At 43.1% G+C, this 20,555-nt stretch overlaps 1 protein-coding gene and 1 pseudogene across 1 annotated transcript in view; both read right to left on the bottom strand.

Annotated features, from left to right (window-relative positions):
• The window catches only part of STMN2 (stathmin 2), a 58,654-nt gene extending 52,369 nt beyond the window's left edge, over nucleotides 1-6,285 (bottom strand). Inside the window, exon 1 of the mRNA XM_005301532.5 lies at nucleotides 5,963-6,285. Within this exon, the coding sequence (XP_005301589.1) occupies nucleotides 5,963-5,981 (19 nt within the window). The 5' untranslated portion in view covers nucleotides 5,982-6,285. The remainder of the gene's footprint in view (nucleotides 1-5,962) is intronic.
• Nucleotides 6,286-10,204: 3,919 nt separating this feature from the next.
• On the bottom strand, nucleotides 10,205-10,330 carry LOC112059161 (U2 spliceosomal RNA; annotated as a pseudogene).
• Nucleotides 10,331-20,555: the final 10,225 nt, after the last annotated feature.

Here is a 20,555-nt window from a genome sequence, read left to right as displayed (position 1 = left end):
TACAACATCTACCGCTTCCCCTGTGTCCACAAGGCTTGTTACCCTCTCAAAGAAAACTATTAAGTTGGTTTGACATGATTTATTCTTGACAAATCCATGTTGATTGTTACTTATCACCTTAGTATCTTCTAGGTGTTTGGAAATTGATTGGTTGATTATTTGCTCCACTATTTTTCTGGGTATTGAAGTTAAGCTGACTGTCCTATAATTCCCGAAGTTGTCCTTATTCCCCTTTTTATAGATTGCCACTATAATTGCCCTCTCCCAGTCCTCTGGAATCTCTCCCACCTTTCATGAGTTTTTGAAGATAATCACTAAGAGTTGAGATAGCTCCTCAGTCAGCCTTTTACACATATAACATCGGATAATAGCAGGAGAACAATTTTTCTTTATAGTATTATTTGTATGAGCTGTTGGCTTTAGTTTTTAGGGAGATAGATATCACAAAAACAGCCTGTAACACTGACTGATGATGTGATGTTTGCTCTTCCAGGAAGCATTGCTTTTGGAGGCAGAGCTTCTGGGAATGTCAGCATTCAAAATACTAAAGACCAATAATTTAGGTAAGAAGGCAAAATGCTTATCATTCAAGGGGCTTTGGGGGGTACCTCTGTGTGAAAAGATAATCCTACCTGGGCTCTTTGATTCCAGAGGGTAATTGCCTAGTGGGCAGATCTCAGTTCTCCTGGATTCTAACTGTGGATCTACCATGAAAGTGCTGTTTGGTCTTTGGCAGGTCACTTAGGAAAAATATTTTCTAGTGTGGTTTACTAAATTTGGATGACTCCATTTCTGGGTGTCAATTTTAAGGCACCTAGAGGCTGATTACTATAGGAAAATAATTATATTCTAGCAGCTTTGCACTATAGCTATCGATGCAGTCATTATTTAATAATAAAGACTATCCGTGTAAAACAAAATCTAGTGAAATGTAGCATTAAATTGCAAACACAAGGAAGTGAGCAAAAATGAAATCCTAAATTAGTTGCTGATGGAAAAAGATGGTAATTGCCATAATTGATACAAGTGAATTATTTATAGATGAATGAAAAGCCTTTGGTATAAAAGCTGGGGAATGGATGGATATCTTAGAAGTTTTCACTCTTTTGTATTTTGTGTTTATTTGCTCAGAAAATTATGTGATGTCATGCATAAGATGATGTAATATATGAGGTCACACTCCTGTCAGGAAGCATCAGGTAGCAGGTGAAGAAGTGCTGTCAGGTAGTATGAAACCCAGTAATTTCTTGACTATATGAGCTGTTTTTTTAAAATTGTCAACTGAATTTTCATGAGAAGTAAGACTCTCCTACTTTTTAAAAACAGGAAGTGAATATAAACAATATGAAGTCTTCATTGCTCTAATGACTAGTATTTGGCAGCAGATTTTTGGTGACCAAAAAATCTCCACTAATTTGATTCTGATAATAATAGAACCTGAAAGTATTTCTAATACTTGACTTCAACAAAAGTTTAGAATCATAGGATCTGTTCCTGCCCAATTCAGGCAAAACTCTTATTAACTTCACTGGACCCTAGGCACTCTTATTTTTATTACCATTTAAAGGTAATTTCCCATTAACTTGGTCTGATACTTTGAATATTAATTTTAATTTTCTGACATTAAAGGTTATTAAAAAGTTGGATTCACTTTTATAAGAAGGAAAAACCTGAAGGTTTAGTAGGTTTGTGCAATCTGAAGATGCATAATAATGGACAGGAACATATTTTTGGCTCGAGTCCAGCATGGTACTTAATCGCATATCTAAGTTTAAACACATACATAATCCCATTGACATCAATAGGACGACTCCTGCTTAGAGTTAAGCACCCACTTAAGTGCTTTGCTGGCTGAGGGCCACAGTGCTCAGCACTTTGTAGGATCAAACCCTTAGTTATGAAAATGTTATACAATAAATGGTTACATTAAATAATACGCAGATCAATAGCTTCACATCTATATTTATTTACTCGATATGACAATAATGCTATATGCTAGTATTTGGGGAACACATCTTTAACAGCTATTATATATTCTTCAGGATGTCTATCCAACTCTGAGACCATAGCTAAGAAATTAGGGTTTTTTTAATAGAAGAAAAACTCTGAACCACTTTTATAGCATTTTAATCAATAGGACTGAAATATGCAAATGATCTAAAGTATGATTGGTTGAGCTTCACAATCCTGCCCACCCTTCCTGTCACCCTTCATTACAATTTTGAAATCGAACTGAACAATACTGAACAAGTATTATTTACAATTTGTCAGTGTATTTCTATTAGACAGAATCTTATTAAAATTAAGCAGATAGGAGGACCGGGATAGAAGGCTAGTTTTGTGTAAGATTTTTGTCTGAACATGTTTTCATGTTAAAATAGCCTTTAAATGTACAAGACATAACATAGGGAAACTAGATTAGGCTTTTCAGATTCATTTCTGAGTTCTAATGACATTAAATACCACCTGAGCTTCAACCTCCCATTACCAGGATGCCAGAAGAACTGTGGGATATGGATAGCCCATTATTTCTCTGGTGTCTCCTCCACCCTGGTCATTCAGATGTATATAATACATTGTGGGTATACGAATAAACACATCAAATATATTCAGATTTTATTTGGAACAAAATGTCAAAAGTTATGTATCATTTAGAGTAAAGGGGGGCATGGATCAGCGTTCACGTTGCACTGCCCATCAGTACCCGGCTCAAGCCAGGGAAGATAGTGATCCAACGAGCGGACCAAATCCGGTGATGAATCCTGGTCACGTGCCACCTGAGGCACATACTGTACAGACGCTCAGAAGATTTAGGGTAAAAATAAAAGAAATGGCAATCCTATGTGCAGTCAGGTTATATGAAATCTAGTGAATAACGCGCACACACATATAGAACAAAAACAACAACTAAAACCTAATTGGCCAATAATAAAAGCATATTGAGGCCTTGATTTTTCATTCTGACAAAATTCCTGTTGAAGTCTAAAGGAAATTTTGCTTGCGTAAGGAGTTCAGAGTTAGGCCCTGTGTTACGTTAGGGTTGCAGAATATTAAGCAAATGCCTATCTGTAAGAACATGTTTAGTTCCATTGAAGTCAATAGGACTATTCACGTTCTTAAAATTAGGCATATGATTAAGTACTTTGCTGGACTGGGGCCATAAGCATTATGGGGAGCCGGATCCTGCACAACTGAAGTTGATGAGAGTTTTGCAATTAACTCTAGTGCTGACATGATCTAGCCCTTATTTAGAGCTTTGTAATAATACAGTGTACAGTAGGAAATGAATTAAACCATTGTGATTCCCCTCAATGGACAAGTGAGTAAAAGCTTCATGAGCTGGTCCAGAAGCAATGTGGCTTATTTAACAGCAACTGGAGATTTGCAAGATTGTAAATAACCCTTTTTTCAAGTAAAACTAAAGCTTATTTTCTGAAGAAAACACATTCCTTTTTCATTACTTTTCTATAGAAGCAAGCCCTTGGAATAGACAAAAAGGTCCTCTTATATTTTAGGACTTGAAGTACCTTCTAAAGTCAAATCTCTGTAAAAGTAAAGACTAGAGAAGTAGACAATAGAGCCATTACTCCTTTGGGAAGTTTATAGAAAGAAGCTATTTAATCCTTGATCAAATAGTTAAAAAAACAACTCTTCAAAAATTGCAATGCAATTAATATTTTAAAGAAGTTTTAAAAAATATGTAGCTGTATATCTTTGGGAGAGCAAAAAGGCTTGCTAATCAGGACCTAATTAATAGACAGGCTGGGAAGATTGTCAGTCAGTCTCTGGGTAAATCTAATGATTTCAACCACCTCCCTGCTGCAGAAACCTTTATATTTGAAGAAAGCCATGATCATTAATCAAAGACTGAAGAGCCCTTTCTTCTATGGCGACAGAGTTCCTAACAGGGGCCTTCTGCAGTGATCAGTCTCCAACTGACTACAAATTATCAATACTGATTACCAGCTTGCTGCAATGGGGAGGGGATGACTTGCTCAGCACTGCAGGGCTGGCCAGACTCCCACAGCTCCTGTCTCAGTCTGTTTGCATCTACAGCTGTCCCATGTCTTTTCCCTACAGGTGACAATGCCAGGTTAGAATGGTTTCCACCCCCAGGGATTATTTCTCAGATCAAAGAAAGAGAATCCTAGTGTTGTTTTTAAATGTAGAACTAATGTCTGGAGGATTCATGTTAACTTTGGACAAATGATCAAGAATGAAACAGGATTATTATTTCAGGTTTCAGATTATTATTGCCACAGTGATTCAGTAGTGAGTACACAGGCTTGGTTTTTTTTTTCCCCTGAGGGCCAGATAAAGGTGTTTAAACCTTGCTTTCCTTATTCTGGGTGGCTGTTGTGAGCGGGGGTGTTTGATAGGGAACTATTTTGAAACTTTTTGATTTCTAAGGTATCAACCACATTTTTCCCTTTTCCAAAGGAAGCAGAAAGGAATTTGATGATCTGGAGATCTTTTAAAAGACTGGTCTGGTGGCTAATCCATTTCGCTCCTTTCCACATCCTCCGCTGCAACCTCTATTTTCACCACAAAGCAGTTAACCGCAGTCAGTGAAACAAAAGGAGTCGGGGGAGGATGTCCTGCTTGTGCCTCTTAATTTTAGCCCTAGATAGGGGCGATTCCCTAGAAGGTTAAATTAAACCGCAATCATGGCTCCGAGCCTCTGCAATCAGTGGACATCTCGCCTTCTTGCTTCTCAGATACCAAAGGGTGTGAGAGATTAGGCAAAGCCACGCACGTTAACTACACCCACACCCACAATGAGTGAGTGGGGATGGATGGGGCGGGGCTGCGGAGTCCACACATACAGTTTGCGTTCGCTCTAGTGGGACAAAGTAAAAAAGATAAGCCTGTCACTCCCGACAAAACAGGGCGGGGGATGGGGAGAGAAGCTGCTGCGTTATCTAGAAAAAAATATCCTGGTAGGAGGATACCTTTATTATCCAATGACCTACTTTTCTGTGTGCAATCAGACTGCAGGGGTACAAGATTCCAGGCTTTAGAGCAGGAACGAGGTGCATCTTTCAAAAGCCGTTTGGGTTTGTTCTCCTGGTGATGTGCACGCAGCCTTTGCGTTGCTAGCCCCCCCCCTTCCCCACTTCTTAATGTCTAAGGGGACTGGGGAGGGGACTGTACGCTGGGCGAGGGCTCCCTGGGCGTGCCTGGGAGGAGACAGCTGCAGCAGCCGTATGGGTGGGGTCTGTCTGCCTGCATTGTGCTGGGCTGCTGGAGTCTGTGGCGCTAAGCTCTGCAGGTGCCCTCTCCTCAGGAACTCCGGGAGCAGCGGTACACAGCGTTACACAAAGAAACCCAATGTCACCCCCAACCCCACCCTACCCCACCCCCTCCCTCCTTAAAACAAAGGGCGGACCTCTTCTTTGCAAGGCGATCGGGTTATGTATCGAATTAGCAAAAGAGAAAAGTCTCTCTCTACATCCTGTCGCTGGGGAGATGAAGGTGTCTTTCCTTTTCAGCCTCGAAACTGATCAGTTTCACTGTGCAAGTGTTTTGCTTTTAATACATCATCTCTAAGAAATAGCTGAAATGAAGAGCGAGCAATACCTTGAGACCTGGCGATAAGGGGCTTTATAAAAACACACACATACCACATTTCAGAATAGGTAAGGGCACTTTTTTTGGTGCCACTCACAAAAAACTCTCTTTAAAACCAAATAAATCTCCTTGAAATGAGTGTTCAACTTATTTGCCTTAATCACCCAAGAGCAATCTGCCATCAGATCTCAGTCTAAGACTTCCAAAGAGCCCCGGGGTCCCAACCCTCCTCCCTGCTTTTTGATTTAAAAAAAAATAAACAAAAAGATTTAACATTGTCTTGGCTTTTTCTAAACATTAAGGCCTCCTAAGGGAGCACCCAGGACAGCCGGTGGTCCTAGGATATAGTGGTTGTTGCATTGGCTGAAGAAAAAGAGATGTGATTTCTTACCCATTGCTGTTTTAGCCATGGTGGGATGGAAGTGCAGAGTCTCAGAGGCGGTGAAGGCAAAGGGGTCCAGCTACAGCAGTGGAGAGGGAGAGAGAAGACTGAATAAGGCACTGAGTCAGCAGCGTGGGGCTGTGCAAGAGAAGGAGCAAGAGGCAGGAGCCCATGAATAATTATCACTCCTCTACCCAAGCAGATTGGCTCTAGAGGTCCCCTGACATGACTCCTGCGGAGCTAGAATCTCCAAGCATTAAATATTGATCCCCCAATGGTGCGGGAGTACAAAGTGCTAGAATGGAGTTTGAAATGGAAATCAGTCCTTGAGTGTCTCTCCCCCCGTCTTTTTAGTTTTAATAGTACAGTCCATGTCAAATGTTTTATGTCTTACATGAAAAGCCTATTGGGGTTGAAAGCTCTCCTGTTGCTACCTGGAAAATATGCACAAATGCATTTTTAACACAATTTAACACCGATATGACAAAGGGGGAAATAATTCAAAGGGTTTCTGAGCCGTTTTAGCAATAACAGTAGTTTACATTATTTTACCTCTGTACAGTGCATTACTGTATATTGGCTGTTGCAACACACACAAATGCTTGTACTGCAAGTTCTTGCTTTTCAATATTTATTTTATGTTTCCCAGACTCATCCATCAATTATGCATTCAGTGGTAAAACCTACAGGATGGCAGGGATACTAATTAATGTTTGCAAAGTGCTCTAGAAAATGCAAAGCAGTCTCCATGTGAAAATTAGTATTATTATTTCATTATCGCACTAGCCACCTCTTTGATGTACAATCAAAACAACAATGGAAATCTGCTTGGTAAAAGAGTGTGGAATCTGAGTGAATACTCAAAAACATCACCTGAAAGAGCATTGCCTGGGACTTGAGAAATTATAAAGTATTTATCAGTTTTGGAGCATGATGAAGAAAAACCTGTTTTGTGGGCAAGGGAGAGGGAGAAAAGGAAATAATTGAGGGGGAAAACGTTTTCCTTCATTGTATCCAGGGGAAAGCAAGTGACGTGTTTGGAAACAATTTAAGAGAAATCTGGGTAGTGATCTGAAGCTATGGATGAGAATATGGTGTAACCCGAATATACGTTCTAGTTGGGGGAAAGTCACTGTCCAGGTATAGGCAGTGTACAAAGCATGGTATGGGATTAAGTGGCGGATAGGTGGTCCCATCATCCTTTACTGCATTTATGTATCCTCAGCTCTACCCAGCATAAGAAAATAACAATGGTAAGTATTACAGCACTGGCACACATAGATGTAGTCATCTGGAACATTTCTAATTGGGGTAATGAATTTGAGGGGGGAAGGACCATGGGGCCATTCCAAGATATCTCGCGCTCTCTCTCTCCATTGTGATGATAGGCTTCCAGACCGTGCTTGGGCTAACAGTACTCTTCTCCTTCCTCCAGATGTACCGTTCGCTATCACATTTGCCACAGCTTAGTGGTGTTCCTTGTGCTGGACAATAGTTCAGTGTCATTTATCCGGTGCGGTTGATTATGCTAAGAAATGCAGCATCCCCTCTGAAAGCGGGGCCCAGAGGGCGAGGCGAGGCTGTGGCCACTTTTCCCCTTGTCCTTGTGTTTGTCAGTTTCGATCTGCAGAGTGGTTGGTTTTTGTTAATGAGAGCAGAAGACTGGAAGTAGGTTGGGGGAGAAAAACCCTCCTACAGGCGGAGAAATACAGGCTGAAGGGTGTGGGTTGTATATAAACTCCTCAGTGTGGACATATTGCAGCGTCAGGGCTGTTTGAGGTGAGCTGTCAAGAAAGCTTTAGTCTATTAGCCTACTGACGTTGGGAAGATTAGGTAGCTTGCTTAGATGTGGTGAAGAGCTTAGTTCCCAGAGTGCCTGACCCAGGGCTACTCAACCACACACGGTAGGAAAGTGGTCCCCAGATTCCCACGACCAACCATCCTTTGTGAGTGCAAAGGTTTGGGTGAGAGGGCCATCTTTTCCGTGATGAGGTGGATTGAGGAATTTAGAATGCAGGGTGGCGGTTTTGGGAGGTGGGGGGAATTGGTGGGGACGGGTCGTGAGTGAAATTGGGGGTGTTGCTGGGGTGAGGAGGAGCTGGGATGGGCCTGCCCGGGGTTACTGCTCCGGCAGAGGGGTTGGGAGGCTGGAGTTAGGGAAAGGTGCTGTCCTGAGCTCATGGAGGGACCTAGCCAGAAAGCCAGACACTCCCATTTTAACGTCCCACAGGGCAGGTCCTCCCCCCGTATTAATGCAGCTGTGTCTAGTTCTAGTCTACAGGGGCTTATTTTGTATTCTTCAAGGCCACCTTCTGGGCCATCAACGGGATGTTTCCTATATAAACCCCTTTCCCTTTCCTGCCTCTGGAGATTTCCATTACTTGCATCTGAAGAAGTGAGGTTCTTACCCACAGAAAGCTTATGCTCCCAATACTTCTGTTAGTCTTAAAGGTGCCACAGGACCCTCTGTTGCCTTTTCCCAGGAAGGAGGCTGGAGCTCTCCTGGGTGCTGAAACTTCCCTAGGCCTCGAAAAGATTGTGCAATAAATAGCCTCACACATCCTCCCCCCATCCCATATTACAGACACAACTAGAACCAGCGCAGTTCCGACCCGCTGCATCAAACGGGGGGAGAGGGGAGAGGAAAGGCAGGACGCTCTGCAGATCCATACACTGGTTAGCTGCTCCTGCCCCAAAAGGGCCGGTGTCACCACAGCGCAGACAGTCCCAGCGCAGCCGATGCTGAATACGGGGCCCAGATAAATCTGGATTTGCTTCTTCCTATTGTCATTTTTATAATAATAATAATAATTAATAATTAATGAGCAATAGCTAGGCATCCCCTAGGTCACGTGCCCGCTGGGATAAACATGAAACCTCGTCCCGCCCCCCAGCCAGGGCATCCAGCCGCTCTCAGCTCTCTGGCTGCAGCAGGGAGCCCGGGGGGTTGTCTACAATGCTCAGCTGGGGTGGAAGGGCGGTGGCTGCATTGCCCCGCAGCACCCTGACTCAAATGAACTGCCCATGGCATGCAACACCTAGCACCCCCTGGGCTCTCTGCACAGCATCGGAAAACAAGCTCCGCTCCCGTTTTGCAATAGCCTTGCCCACCCCAGAAGAGGTTTATTTTATTTTATTTTATTTTATTTTATTTTATTTTCTTAAAGCAGAGCAGCCGGGTCACCAAGCAGAGCAGGAGGGAGGGGAGTTCTCGTTTGTAAGGGGAGAACGGAAGGTTAATGGTTCCTCAGAGGAGCTGCCAGTGTCTGGGCTTTGGGCGGAGGCTTTTTCTTACAGTCCTCCTGCCAAGGACAGCAGCGATCTTCCGATTGCCGCTGGCTTGTTACCGTGCAGTTTGGAAGATGCTTTTCCTTCCAGGCAGCCTCCTCCCACCCCAGCGCAGTGGTTCCAGGCTGCAATTGACACACCTGGGGGAACCCTGTCTACTGCCCCTGGTCCACCCCACCCCACCCCAAAGCTCCCCACCGCGCCACTCCCAGAAGAGAGCGACATCCCCCCCCCCAGTGTGATTTGCAAAGGAGGCTCTGAATCGTGCAGCTGATGGTTAGCTATACAGGCTGTCTGAACGGGCGGAATCACTGACACTCCTGCGTCTGTCCGAGGGTGGGGCTGCTCGTGTCTTTTCTTCTCCGGCCACCATCAGGGGAGACAGAGAGAGAGAGAGAGCTCAGAGCCAGCCCCTGCCGCCCTGCTTCCCCCCCCCCCCCCCCACCTGGCAGGGATAGATGAGGAGACCTGAGCCAAATCGGGGAAGCTTTTTCTCATCTCAGCGGCCTTTCAGGCAGCTTCCCCCCTTTCTATTTCTGAACCAATACATGTTGCAGAATAGCAGGGCCCCTTATTGTGCTGTCAGGCATGTGAAGAAAAGCTGGCTCTCCCCAGAGGACAGGGGGAGGGGCACTGGGCCTTAGATTTCTTTGCCGAGAAACTGGCTCAAGAAATTACTTGACAATAAATGTAACCTCCAGCACTTGACAAGACAATGATTGCTGGGGAGTAAGTGATCAGACACACCATATATCATTTCGGATCCAAAGCCCTTTTATGGTGAGTGCAAAAATTTTAGAGGAAAATGGGATTTTCCTAGCAAAGCCAAGCTTGTCCTTCTCTGTCAGGGGAAGTTTCTCTCATATGTGGGCCAAAGAATGTGGATTTCTAAGGCTCTTGTTTGATGTTGCAGTATATGTGTGTGTTGTTAGAGAAACTATGCCCACATCTTGATTTCTGAATGAACATTGTAATTATTTAATAATATAAAGCTCTCAGATAGAGAACATATCAGATATTAAACTGATAAGAACAGATACTACGCTTGATCTTAGCCCCTTAATTACCTCCAAATGGCGGGCAAGGCATGGGCTGAAGGAGGAGCGCTGGTCCTGGTTCTTCTGTGACCTTGGCCAAGTCTTAGAACCTCTTTCTTCAGTTTCCCCAGCTGTCAGATGCAATGATAATAATTGTGCCTCCGGGTAGTGTTGAGTGGACAAATATTTACACAGCACTGTGAAGAATATTGGTGCTAGAGAAGTGCTAAGAAATGGAAGGGATTTATATTAGGGCATCCTGTCCATTGTCCTGCCAGTGCTGGGTGATTCCCTATGGTATATGCTTCAGACTTTTGCCTCACCTAGTTTAAATAACTCCAAATGTGGGACTCCCACTACTTACTTTCGGAAGACTTTTATACAGTCTAATAGGCATCGCTATTTAGGCCTCATTTAGAACATCTTAAATTTACCTTTGGCCACTTCCATGCTCTTTGACAACCCCAACCAATAATTCTCTCTTCATGGTTTTTATACCTACCTGATCTCAGAAAATCATTATTAATTAATTATCACAGGTTTGTGTCCTTGACAGTTCCCTTTTCTCTCACTAGCAAGGCTGTGTTCTTGCTCTAGCATTATTTAGCATCATGTTGCAGCTGTTCTAATCGATGCATTCAGAGACATTGACTGTGGCATTTATATACAGTATTGTATAGATGAAGGTGTCTTGAGGCTGCATCGTCAGCATGTGATGACGAGAGTTATGAAGACAATTATTAGCAAATTACTGTTTGCTGATGATTGTGCTTTATTGGCCCATAACCTCAGGAACATTCACTGACTGCTTTGTGTGTGCAACAAAACATTTTGGCTTAATGATCAGACTAAAGAAGACAGGAAGTACTGCACCTACTCCGGTTATGTCCATTGATAATAAACCACTCAAGATTGTTGACAAGTTTTGCTACCTAGACAGTGTCATTTCTCAAGATGCAATGATTGACAATGACAATATGAAGCGCATGGGTACAGCCAGCGATGCCTTTGGAAAACCTCAGTGTTGTCTCTGGAACAAGCAGGGTTTCAAATTGCAAACAAAAATTGAAGTTTACCATGCTGTCATCATCAACACATTGCTCTATGGCTGCAATTAATGGACAAGTTATTGATGCCACATAAAACTGTGGACCAATTCCATCTGTGATGTCTGTGACAGATAATGGGAACTAAATGGCAATATTTGGTTGCAAAAATGAGGTCCTTGAGTGCTGCAACATCAAAGGCATTGAAACTTTTATATTGAGAGCGCAGCTGAGATGTTGTTGTCATGTGTCCATATGCCTGACAGAAGAGCATTGAAGGCCATCTTTTACAGAAAAATGCAGACTAGAACTCAGGGGTATAAGAACATAAGAATGGGTCAGACCAATGGTCCATCTAGCCCAGTATCCTGTCTTCTGACAGTGGCCAGTGCCAAATGCTTCAGAGGGAATGAACAGGACAGGGCAATTATTGGGTGATCCATCCCTTGTCATCTAGTCCCAACTTTGGGCAGTCAGAGATTTAGGGACCCCAAGAGCATGGGGTTGCTAATAGCCATTGATGAACCTATCCTTCATGAACTTATCTAATTCTTTTTTGAACTCAGTTGTGCTTTTGGCCTTGTGTGAAGAAATAATGTCACTGGGTGACCCTGGTTCTTGTGTTATATGAAGGGGTAAATAACACTTTTACTCCACACCATTCATGATTTTATAGACCTCTATCATATCCCCCTTTAGTTGTCTCTTTTCTAAGCTGAACAGTCTCAGTCTTTTGAATCTCTCCTCACATGAAACTTGTTCCATACCCCTAATCATTTTTGATGCCCTTCTACATGCCTTTTCCAATTCTAAAATACCTTTTCTGAAATGGGATGACCAGAACTGCATGCGATATTCTAGGTTTGGGTGTACCATGGATTTATATAGTGGCATTATGATGTTTTCCTGTCTTATTATCTATCCATTTCCTAATGTCTCCAACATTCTGTTAACAATTATGACAGCCACTGCACGTTGAGCGGATGTTTTCAGAGAACTATCCACGATGGCTGCAAGATCTCTTTCTTGAGTGGTAACAGCTAATAGACCCCATCATTTGTATGGCTGGGATTATTTTTTCCAGTGTGCATTACTTTGCACTTATCAACACTGAATTTCATCTGCCATTTTGTTACCCAGTCACCCGGTTTAGTGAGATACCTTCATCACTCTTTGCAGTCAGCTTTGAACTTAACTATCTGAAGTAATTTAGAATCATCTGCAAACTTTTCCACCTCATTATTCACCTCCTTTTCCAGATCATTTATGAATATGTTGAACAGCACAGATCCCAGTACAGAACTTTGGGGGATCCCGATACTTACCACTCCCCATTGTGAAAACTGATGATTTATTCCTACCTTTTGTTTTCTATCTTTTAATCAGTTACTGATCCATAAAATGACATTCACCCTTACCCTATGATGCTTAGTTTTCTTAAGAGCCTTTGTGTGGGACCTTATCAAATGCTTTCTGAAAGTCTAAATACACTATATCGACCAGATCACCCTTGCCCACATTCTTGTTGACTCCCTAAAATAATTGTAATATATTGGTGGGGCATGATTTCTCTTTCCAAAAGCTGTTTTGACTCTTCCCTAACATAGCGCGTTAATCTATGTGTTTAATAATTCTTTCTTTACTACAGTTTCAACCAATTTGCCTGGTACTGAATTTAGGTACTTACTGGCCTGTAATTGCCAGGGTCTCCTCTGGAGGCTTTACAAAAACCGGCATTACATCAGCTATCCTCCAGTCACCTGGTACAGAGGCTGATTTAAGCAATAGGTTACATAGCACAATTAGCAGTTCTGCAATTTCATATTTGTGTTTCTTCAACTCTTTGGTGAATAACATCTGGTCCTGGTGACTTATTACCATGTAATTTATTAATTTGTTCCAAATCACCTCTATTGAGACCTCAATTTGAGACAGTTACTCTCATTTGTCACCTAAAAGGAGTGGCTGTTGTGGGGAATCTCCCTCACATCCTCTACAGTGAAGACTGATGCAAAGAATTCATTTAGCTTCTTCACTATGGCATTGTCTTCTTTGACTGCTTCTTTAGCACTTTCATAGAATCATAGAATCATAGAATCATAGAATATCAGAGTTGGAAGGGACCTCAAGAGGTCATCTAGTCCAACCCCCTGCTCAAAGCAGGACCAATTCCCAACTAAATCATGCCAGCCAGGGCTTTGTCAAGCCGGGCCTTAAAGACCTCCAAGGAAGGAGACTCCACCACCTCCCTAGGTAACGCATTCCAGTGTTTCACCACCCTCCTAGTGAAATAGTTTTTCCTGATATCCAAGCTGGACCTCCCCCACCGCAACTTGAGACCATTGCTCCTTGTTCTGTCATCTGCCACCACTGAGAACAGCCGAGCTCCATCCTCTTTGGAACCCCCCTTCAGGTAGTTGAAGGCTGCTATCAAATCCCCCCTCATTCTTCTCTTCTGGAGACTAAACAATCCCAGTTCTCTCAGCCTCTCCTCATAAGTCATGTGCTCCAGACCCCTAATCATTTTTGTTGCCCTCCGCTGGACTCTTTCCAATTTTTCCACATCCTTCTTGTAGTGTGGGGCCCAAAACTGGACACAGTATTCCAGATGAGGCCTCACCAATGTCGAATAAAGGGGAACGATCACGTTCCTCGATCTGCTGGCAATGCCCCTACTTATACAGCCCAACATGCCGTTAGCCTTCTTGGCAACAAGAGCACACTGTTGACTCATATCCAGCTTCTCGTCCACTGTGACCCCTAGGTCCTTTTCAGCAGAACTGCTACCTAGCCATTCGGTCCCTAGTCTGTAGCAGTGCATGGGATTCTTCCGTCCTAAGTGCAGGACTCTGCACTTGTCCTTGTTGAACCTCATCAGGTTTTTTTCTGCCCAATCCTCTAATTTGTCTAGGTCCCTCTGTATCCGATCCCTACCCTCTAGTGTATCTACCATGCCTCCTAGTTTAGTGTCATCTGCAAACTTGCTGAGAGTGCAGTCCACACCATCCTCCAGATCATTAATAAAGATATTAAACAAAACCGGCCCCAGGACCAACCCTTGGGGCACTCCACTTGAAACCGGCTGCCAACTAGACATGGAGCCATTGATCACTACCCGTTGAGCCCGACGATCTAGCCAGCTTTCTATCCACCTTACAGTCCATTCATCCAGCCCATACTTCTTTAACTTGGTGGCAAGAATACTGTGGGAGACAGTATCAAAAGCTTTGCTAAAGTCAAGAAATAACACATCCACTGCTTTCCCCTCATCCACAGAGCCAGTTATCTCATCATTGTCCACTGATTGTTTGACAGGCTCCCTGCTTCTGATGTACTAAAAATTGCAGTTAGTTTTTGTGTCTTAAGTTAGTTGCTCTTCAAATTCTTTTTTCGCCTGCCTAATTATATTTTTACACATGACTTGCAGAGTTTATGCTTCTTTCTAGTTTCCTCAGCAGGATTTGTCTTCCAGTTTTTAAAGGATGCCTTTTTGCCTCTAACAGCCTCTTTTACAATGTTTAGCAATGGTGGCATTTTTTGGTCCTGTTGCTTTTTTTTTAGTTAGGCTCAAACTAAATGTATACCCTGTCTTATGGTGTTTTTAAAAAGTTTCCATGTAGCTTACAGACATTTCACAATTGTGACTGTTCCTCTTAATTTCTGTTTAACTAGCTTCCTCATTTTTGTGCAGTTCCCCCTTTTGAAGTTAAATGCTACTGTGGTGGGTTACTTTGGTATTTCCCCCTGTACAAAGATGTTACATTTAAGTACATGATGGTTGCTATTACCGAGCAGTTCAGCTAGATTCACCTCTTGGATCAGATCCTGTGTGCCACTTAGGACTAAATCAAGAATTGCCTCCCCTCTTGTGGATTCCATGACTAGCTGCTCCAAGAAGCAGTCATTAAACCAAGAAAACACCATAAAGACACTCTCAAGGCCAACATCCATTCTTGTGATATTAACCTCAACACCTTGGAGTTCTTAGCCCATGACAAAGTCTGATGGTGACAGCTCTGTCACCATCAGACTGAAAGACTTTGAGATTGCTGGATTGCTGTAATCAAGGAGAGACATGTGAGATGTACAGCTAAAAGCAGTGCACATTCATCTACAATTTTGTTAACCTGTGGCCTCTGTGGACAGGTGTGACTGGGTGCCTGGGATGGACTACACTGAGAATGCCATCGCAGGGCAGACTGCAAGAGACAGGGCAGACAATTCCCCAAAACTGGTGGTTTATTCTATAATTAGATAGAAACCAGTAACAAAATAGCTTCTGTAGCACCAAGAAGCTTAACACAGTCCCTTTTAGGCATTCCAGCCCTTGGCTCCCACCCAGACAAACAGGTCTAATAATATACAGTAACTCCTCACTTAACGTTGTAGTTACGTTCCTGAAAAATGAGACTTTAAATGAAACGATGTTAAGCGAATCCAATTTCCCCATAAGAATTAATGTAAATGGGGGGGTTAGGTTCCAGGGAAATTTTTTTTTTGCCAGACAAAAGGCATTATATACATTTTAAACAATTTTAAACAAGCAATTTAATACAGGTATAAGTTTTAAACAATTTTAAACAAGCAATTTAATACTACACTGGGGGGGGGGGAGTAGTGTGCACGTGCTGTGTGTTTACAAACATACTGTACATACAGTACAGTACTATAGTTGGGAGGTGCCCCCGCCTTACCTTACACAGGCACAGCCCACTGGCACTGCAGACAATGAGGCAGGCAAGGAGGCTGAAGGTGCTGTAGGCTAGGAGAAGCACATTGCGCAGCAGCGGCAGCTTCCCCTACTCTGCAAGCACCAGGGGCGGGGGGGTGGGGGTGGGCTCAACCCTCAGCCTGCCCACTTCCCCCCTTCTCCCAAACCCCCATCCTTGACCTGCCTCTTCTCCCCCACCTCCTCCCCCTTTACTTCCCACGCTGAGTCCTTGCTCCTCCCCTTCCCTCCCCTCCCTTCTAAACGCCACAAGCCAGCTGATTGCCTCCGCCGAGTCCTCGCTCCTCCTCCCTCCCTCCTGCCTGGGGCAATCAGCTGGCTTGCAGTGTTTAGGGGGCAGGAGGGAGGGGGGAGGAGCAAGGACTTGGTGCTCAGGCTCCCCCTCCCTCCTCTCCTGCCTCCTGCCCGGGGCAATCAGCTGGCTTGTGGCATTGGGGCGGCAGGGGGAGCCTGTGTGCCGAGTCCTTGCTCCTCCCCCCTCCCTCCTGCCCCCAAAACGCCGCAAGACAGCTGATTGCCGCGGGCGGGGGGGTGAGGAGGGGGAAGGCGCTGATCCGCGGAGTCTGCCGTCGGGCAGGAGGCACTGTGGGGAGAGGGGTGGCGTAGGGAGGCTGCCAGTTATAGAGAAAGCAGGCAGCCAAACAACGTAAGAGTGGAGCATTGCACAATTTTAAATGAGCATGTTCCCTAATTGATCAGCAACGTAACAACGTTAACCGGGACAACTTAAAGTGAGGAGTTACTGTATAATCAGTCTAATATACTGAAAACCCAATTCACCATATGTGAGGTTCTACTAATCCCAAAGAATCAGACACTTACCCCCAGGTCAATACGTATCTCGTATCTTACCCAAATATTATGCTGGCAGCCAATCCTTAGTAAACTAACTAAAGATTTATTAATAAAAGAAAAGAAGAGAGTTATTGAATGATTAAGGAATCATATACATATAAGTGATTTTCAGTGTTCATAGATCTGGATCACAGCAGTGATGGAATAGACTGCTGGCTTTCAAAAGTTTCTCTGGTAACTTCCAAATGATTGAAAGGTCCTCAGTCCATAGTTCAAAACACTCCTTTTGGTTGTAAATCCATAGTCCAGAGAATTGGAGCAGGAAAGAGGCAAAATGGAGATGTCTCAGGTGTCTTTTATACCCTTTGCCATATGCATGGAAATTTACTGTCCCAAACAAAGCCACTAGTCCCTGTGTATGGAAAGTTACTGACCCAAGATGGACTCTAGGGTCACATGTCCTTACCACATGTCCTTACATACTTTGCTGACTCACAAGGGCAGCCATTGCCCATATTTTTTCTGAGGCATACGCAAAAAAGGCTCACTGGGCGGGATGTCTTCTGTGGCCCATTGTGAGCTGAGAGTCCTTAATGGACCATCAACACATAGCTGTCTAGCCCTGATGTAAATTTATTTGGGGGGGTATCACCTAGGAATAAAACATGTGTTTGAGATACAGATACATAGCCAATATTCATCACTTCAGATACGAAGATGATACATGGTTTTAACCAGGATAATCATACGTGATAGATTGTAACTATTCCATTGACACTTTACACGATATGCTTTGTATAAAATTTGTTGCAATTGTATAACAGTGGTAGCAACACTGATACAAATGGTCATTTTCAATTATACAGCATCACAACAGGATTGCAGATTCAAAATTGGTCTTTGGTCTCATCTCAGGACCCCCAATAAGTGACTGTAGCTCATCTGTCAAAATCAATGGGAGACTCCCTCCTTGTTTATATGTTATACACACAACTACGCTAAAAGAACATTGTAAAAGTTGTAAAGTCAAGAACTCAAAAAGATAGGAGATGCCAGAATTAAGTTTGATAGTGCAGCTTTAATTCAACTCCCCTGTGCATATGTGCTATGATACAGTCTTTCATTACGTGATCACATGCTATTTTTTCCTACAGGACTCCGGCCTCCTTCAGTGCATAGGATGGACAGTGCTCACTTAATGAGCAGCTATTCAATATTTTGTTTTCTCCTCATGTGTGGCCCCATGCTTTATTTGCTGCAGACCATTCAAACCTATTCTGAGGACAGAATTAATAATTTTCTCGTGGGCTTTTCTTTGGCACTCATCACTTACCTCATAATGAATTTATGTTTCCAACACCTCTGTGAGGTAAGGGGGAGGAGTGTTATCCCTAATTTACAGATGGGGAACTAAGTCACAGAAAGATTAAAGTCAAAAGTATCCACTAATTTTGGACACACAATCTGAGATGATTTTTCAGAATACTGAACATTATATAGCACTTTATATGTTCAAAGCACAACTCTCATTGACTTCATGTGCAGCTATGAGTGCTCAGCACTTCTACAAATCAGACCCCAGCATCTCAGGTAAGGCATCTAGAAAATTAAAAACATATAAGTAGTGATTACATCTGAAAAATATGGTTTAAGTGACTTGCCCAGTATCACATAGAATCTCAGTGGCAGAGGGAGGGATCGAATCCAATTCTCCAGGTTAACATTCATCTGCTTTAATCATAAAACTGTCCTTTCTCTTCCTGCAATCGCCTGCATCATTCACTCTTCCAGTTTCTGCAGCAAATTAGGCAGGGGTCCTATAGACCACAGTTTCCTTCAGTACACAACCCTGATTCCTCCCCAGAGCACTGAATGAGGCAGCGGTCCCATGGAAAAAAACAGTGTGTGATCATGCATCATAATGTGTACACACAGGATAGCACTTGACTTGACTTATGACTCTATTCCTTACAGAACATAGAGCCTTCATCACTGCCTTCCATCTTTGGTGGTCTCTTGCTGTAGTCTTAGCTTCTTCCCATATCATTGTAATGGCTTTCAGTTCTGCTTCTGTTGTGTGTTTCCATGTTCTCCATAGTCTGTGTGATGTTTTGGGGGGTTCTGTCACCACCTGCCCTGTTACATTGGAGGCCTTAATGCTGTGCAGCTGTGGTTCAATTCCCCGACACCAGTAACCTGCCTTCAAGCACAGGGTCTCACCTTGGCACTCATCAGCCTAGTTACACCTTGCAGGGTAACACCAACAGACCCAGCCATCCTGAGTCTCCCCAAATACAGCCTCCTTGAGTTCTTAATTAATAGACACTAGGACCCTTCCTGTTCATCATCCCCAAAGGTGTGAAAGCAGCTTATTTTGGCATATACACTCCACATAGTTTGCACACTAGAGATCTCTGTGGGATAAAAATAAACAAAAAAGTGTATTTAATAGAAAAAAACACAGATTCAAAGATGAAATAGTAAGGGAAAGCAAACACAAGTTACACAAAAAAATAAACATAAGGCACAACCATTACACTTTCATATTAGATAAAACCCCTTTTCTAATAAGAGATACCTATTGTCCTAAACAGTATCACAGCGTACCCCTCAGCGATAGGAGGGATCCAGCATTCATGACAGCCTCCTGCCTCAAGACTGCCTCCCAACTTCTCGATTAAAAAAAAGTCAGTTCCAAGCCTGCTGGCTTTTTCCTTTTTTTTCCCCTTTCAGTCCAGGGTGACTCATTGTTGATCAAAGTAGAGAAACTCCTTCCTGACTTGATGTACTTTTCAATTTCAATTTGTCTCAGTGTTGTCACTTGTTCGAATTTAATAATGATTTGAGATTGTCAAATAACAAACTCGAATGGAATTATTTAATCAAAGATTATCAGTCAGAGATTAATGTAGCGCTATACAGAATACAGAAAGAATAGATACATTATCACCTTTTGTGTAAGGTAAGGGGGGGAGGGATAGCTCAGTGGTTTGAGCATTGGCCTGCTAAACCCAGGGTTGTGAGCTCAATCCTTGAGGGGGCCACTTAGGGATCTGGGGCAAAATCAGTACTTGGTCCTGCTAGTGAAGGCAGGGGGCTGGACTCAATGACCTTTCAAGGTCCCTTCCAGTTCTAGGAGATGGGATATCTCCATTATATATATATATTTTTTTTTAAAGAGTTGGGCTCTGTATCTCTTCTCTGTAACTGGCAGGATGCTGGAAGCCTGCACTCCCCAAAATAATTTACAAACTCTCCTGTCCTTTTATAGCATGCGAGACAGAGAATATAAGAACATAAGAACGGCCATACTGGGTCAGACCAATGGTCCAACTGCCCAGTATCCTACCTTCTGAAAGTGGCCAACGCCAGCCGCTTCAGAGGAAATGAAAAGAACAGGTAATCATGAAGTGATCCATCCCATTGCCCATCCTGGCTAATAGCCATTGCTAGACCTATCCTCCATGAACTTATCTAGTTCTTTTTTGAACCCTATTATAGCCTTGGCCTTCACAACATCCTCTGGCAAAGAATTCCACAGGTTGACTGTGCATTGTGTGAAGAAATACTCTCTTTTGTTTGTTTTAAACCTGCTGCCTATTAATTTCATTTGGTGATCCTGTAGTTCTTGTGTTATGAGAAGGAGTAAATAACACTTCCTTATTTACTTTTTCCACACCAGTTATGATTTCATAGACCTCTATCAT

This window comes from Chrysemys picta, chromosome 2 (assembly GCF_011386835.1).
Source record: "Chrysemys picta bellii isolate R12L10 chromosome 2, ASM1138683v2, whole genome shotgun sequence".
In the NCBI taxonomy this organism is placed as follows: Eukaryota; Metazoa; Chordata; order Testudines; family Emydidae; genus Chrysemys; species Chrysemys picta.
This window is presented reverse-complemented; position numbering and strand designations above follow the sequence as displayed.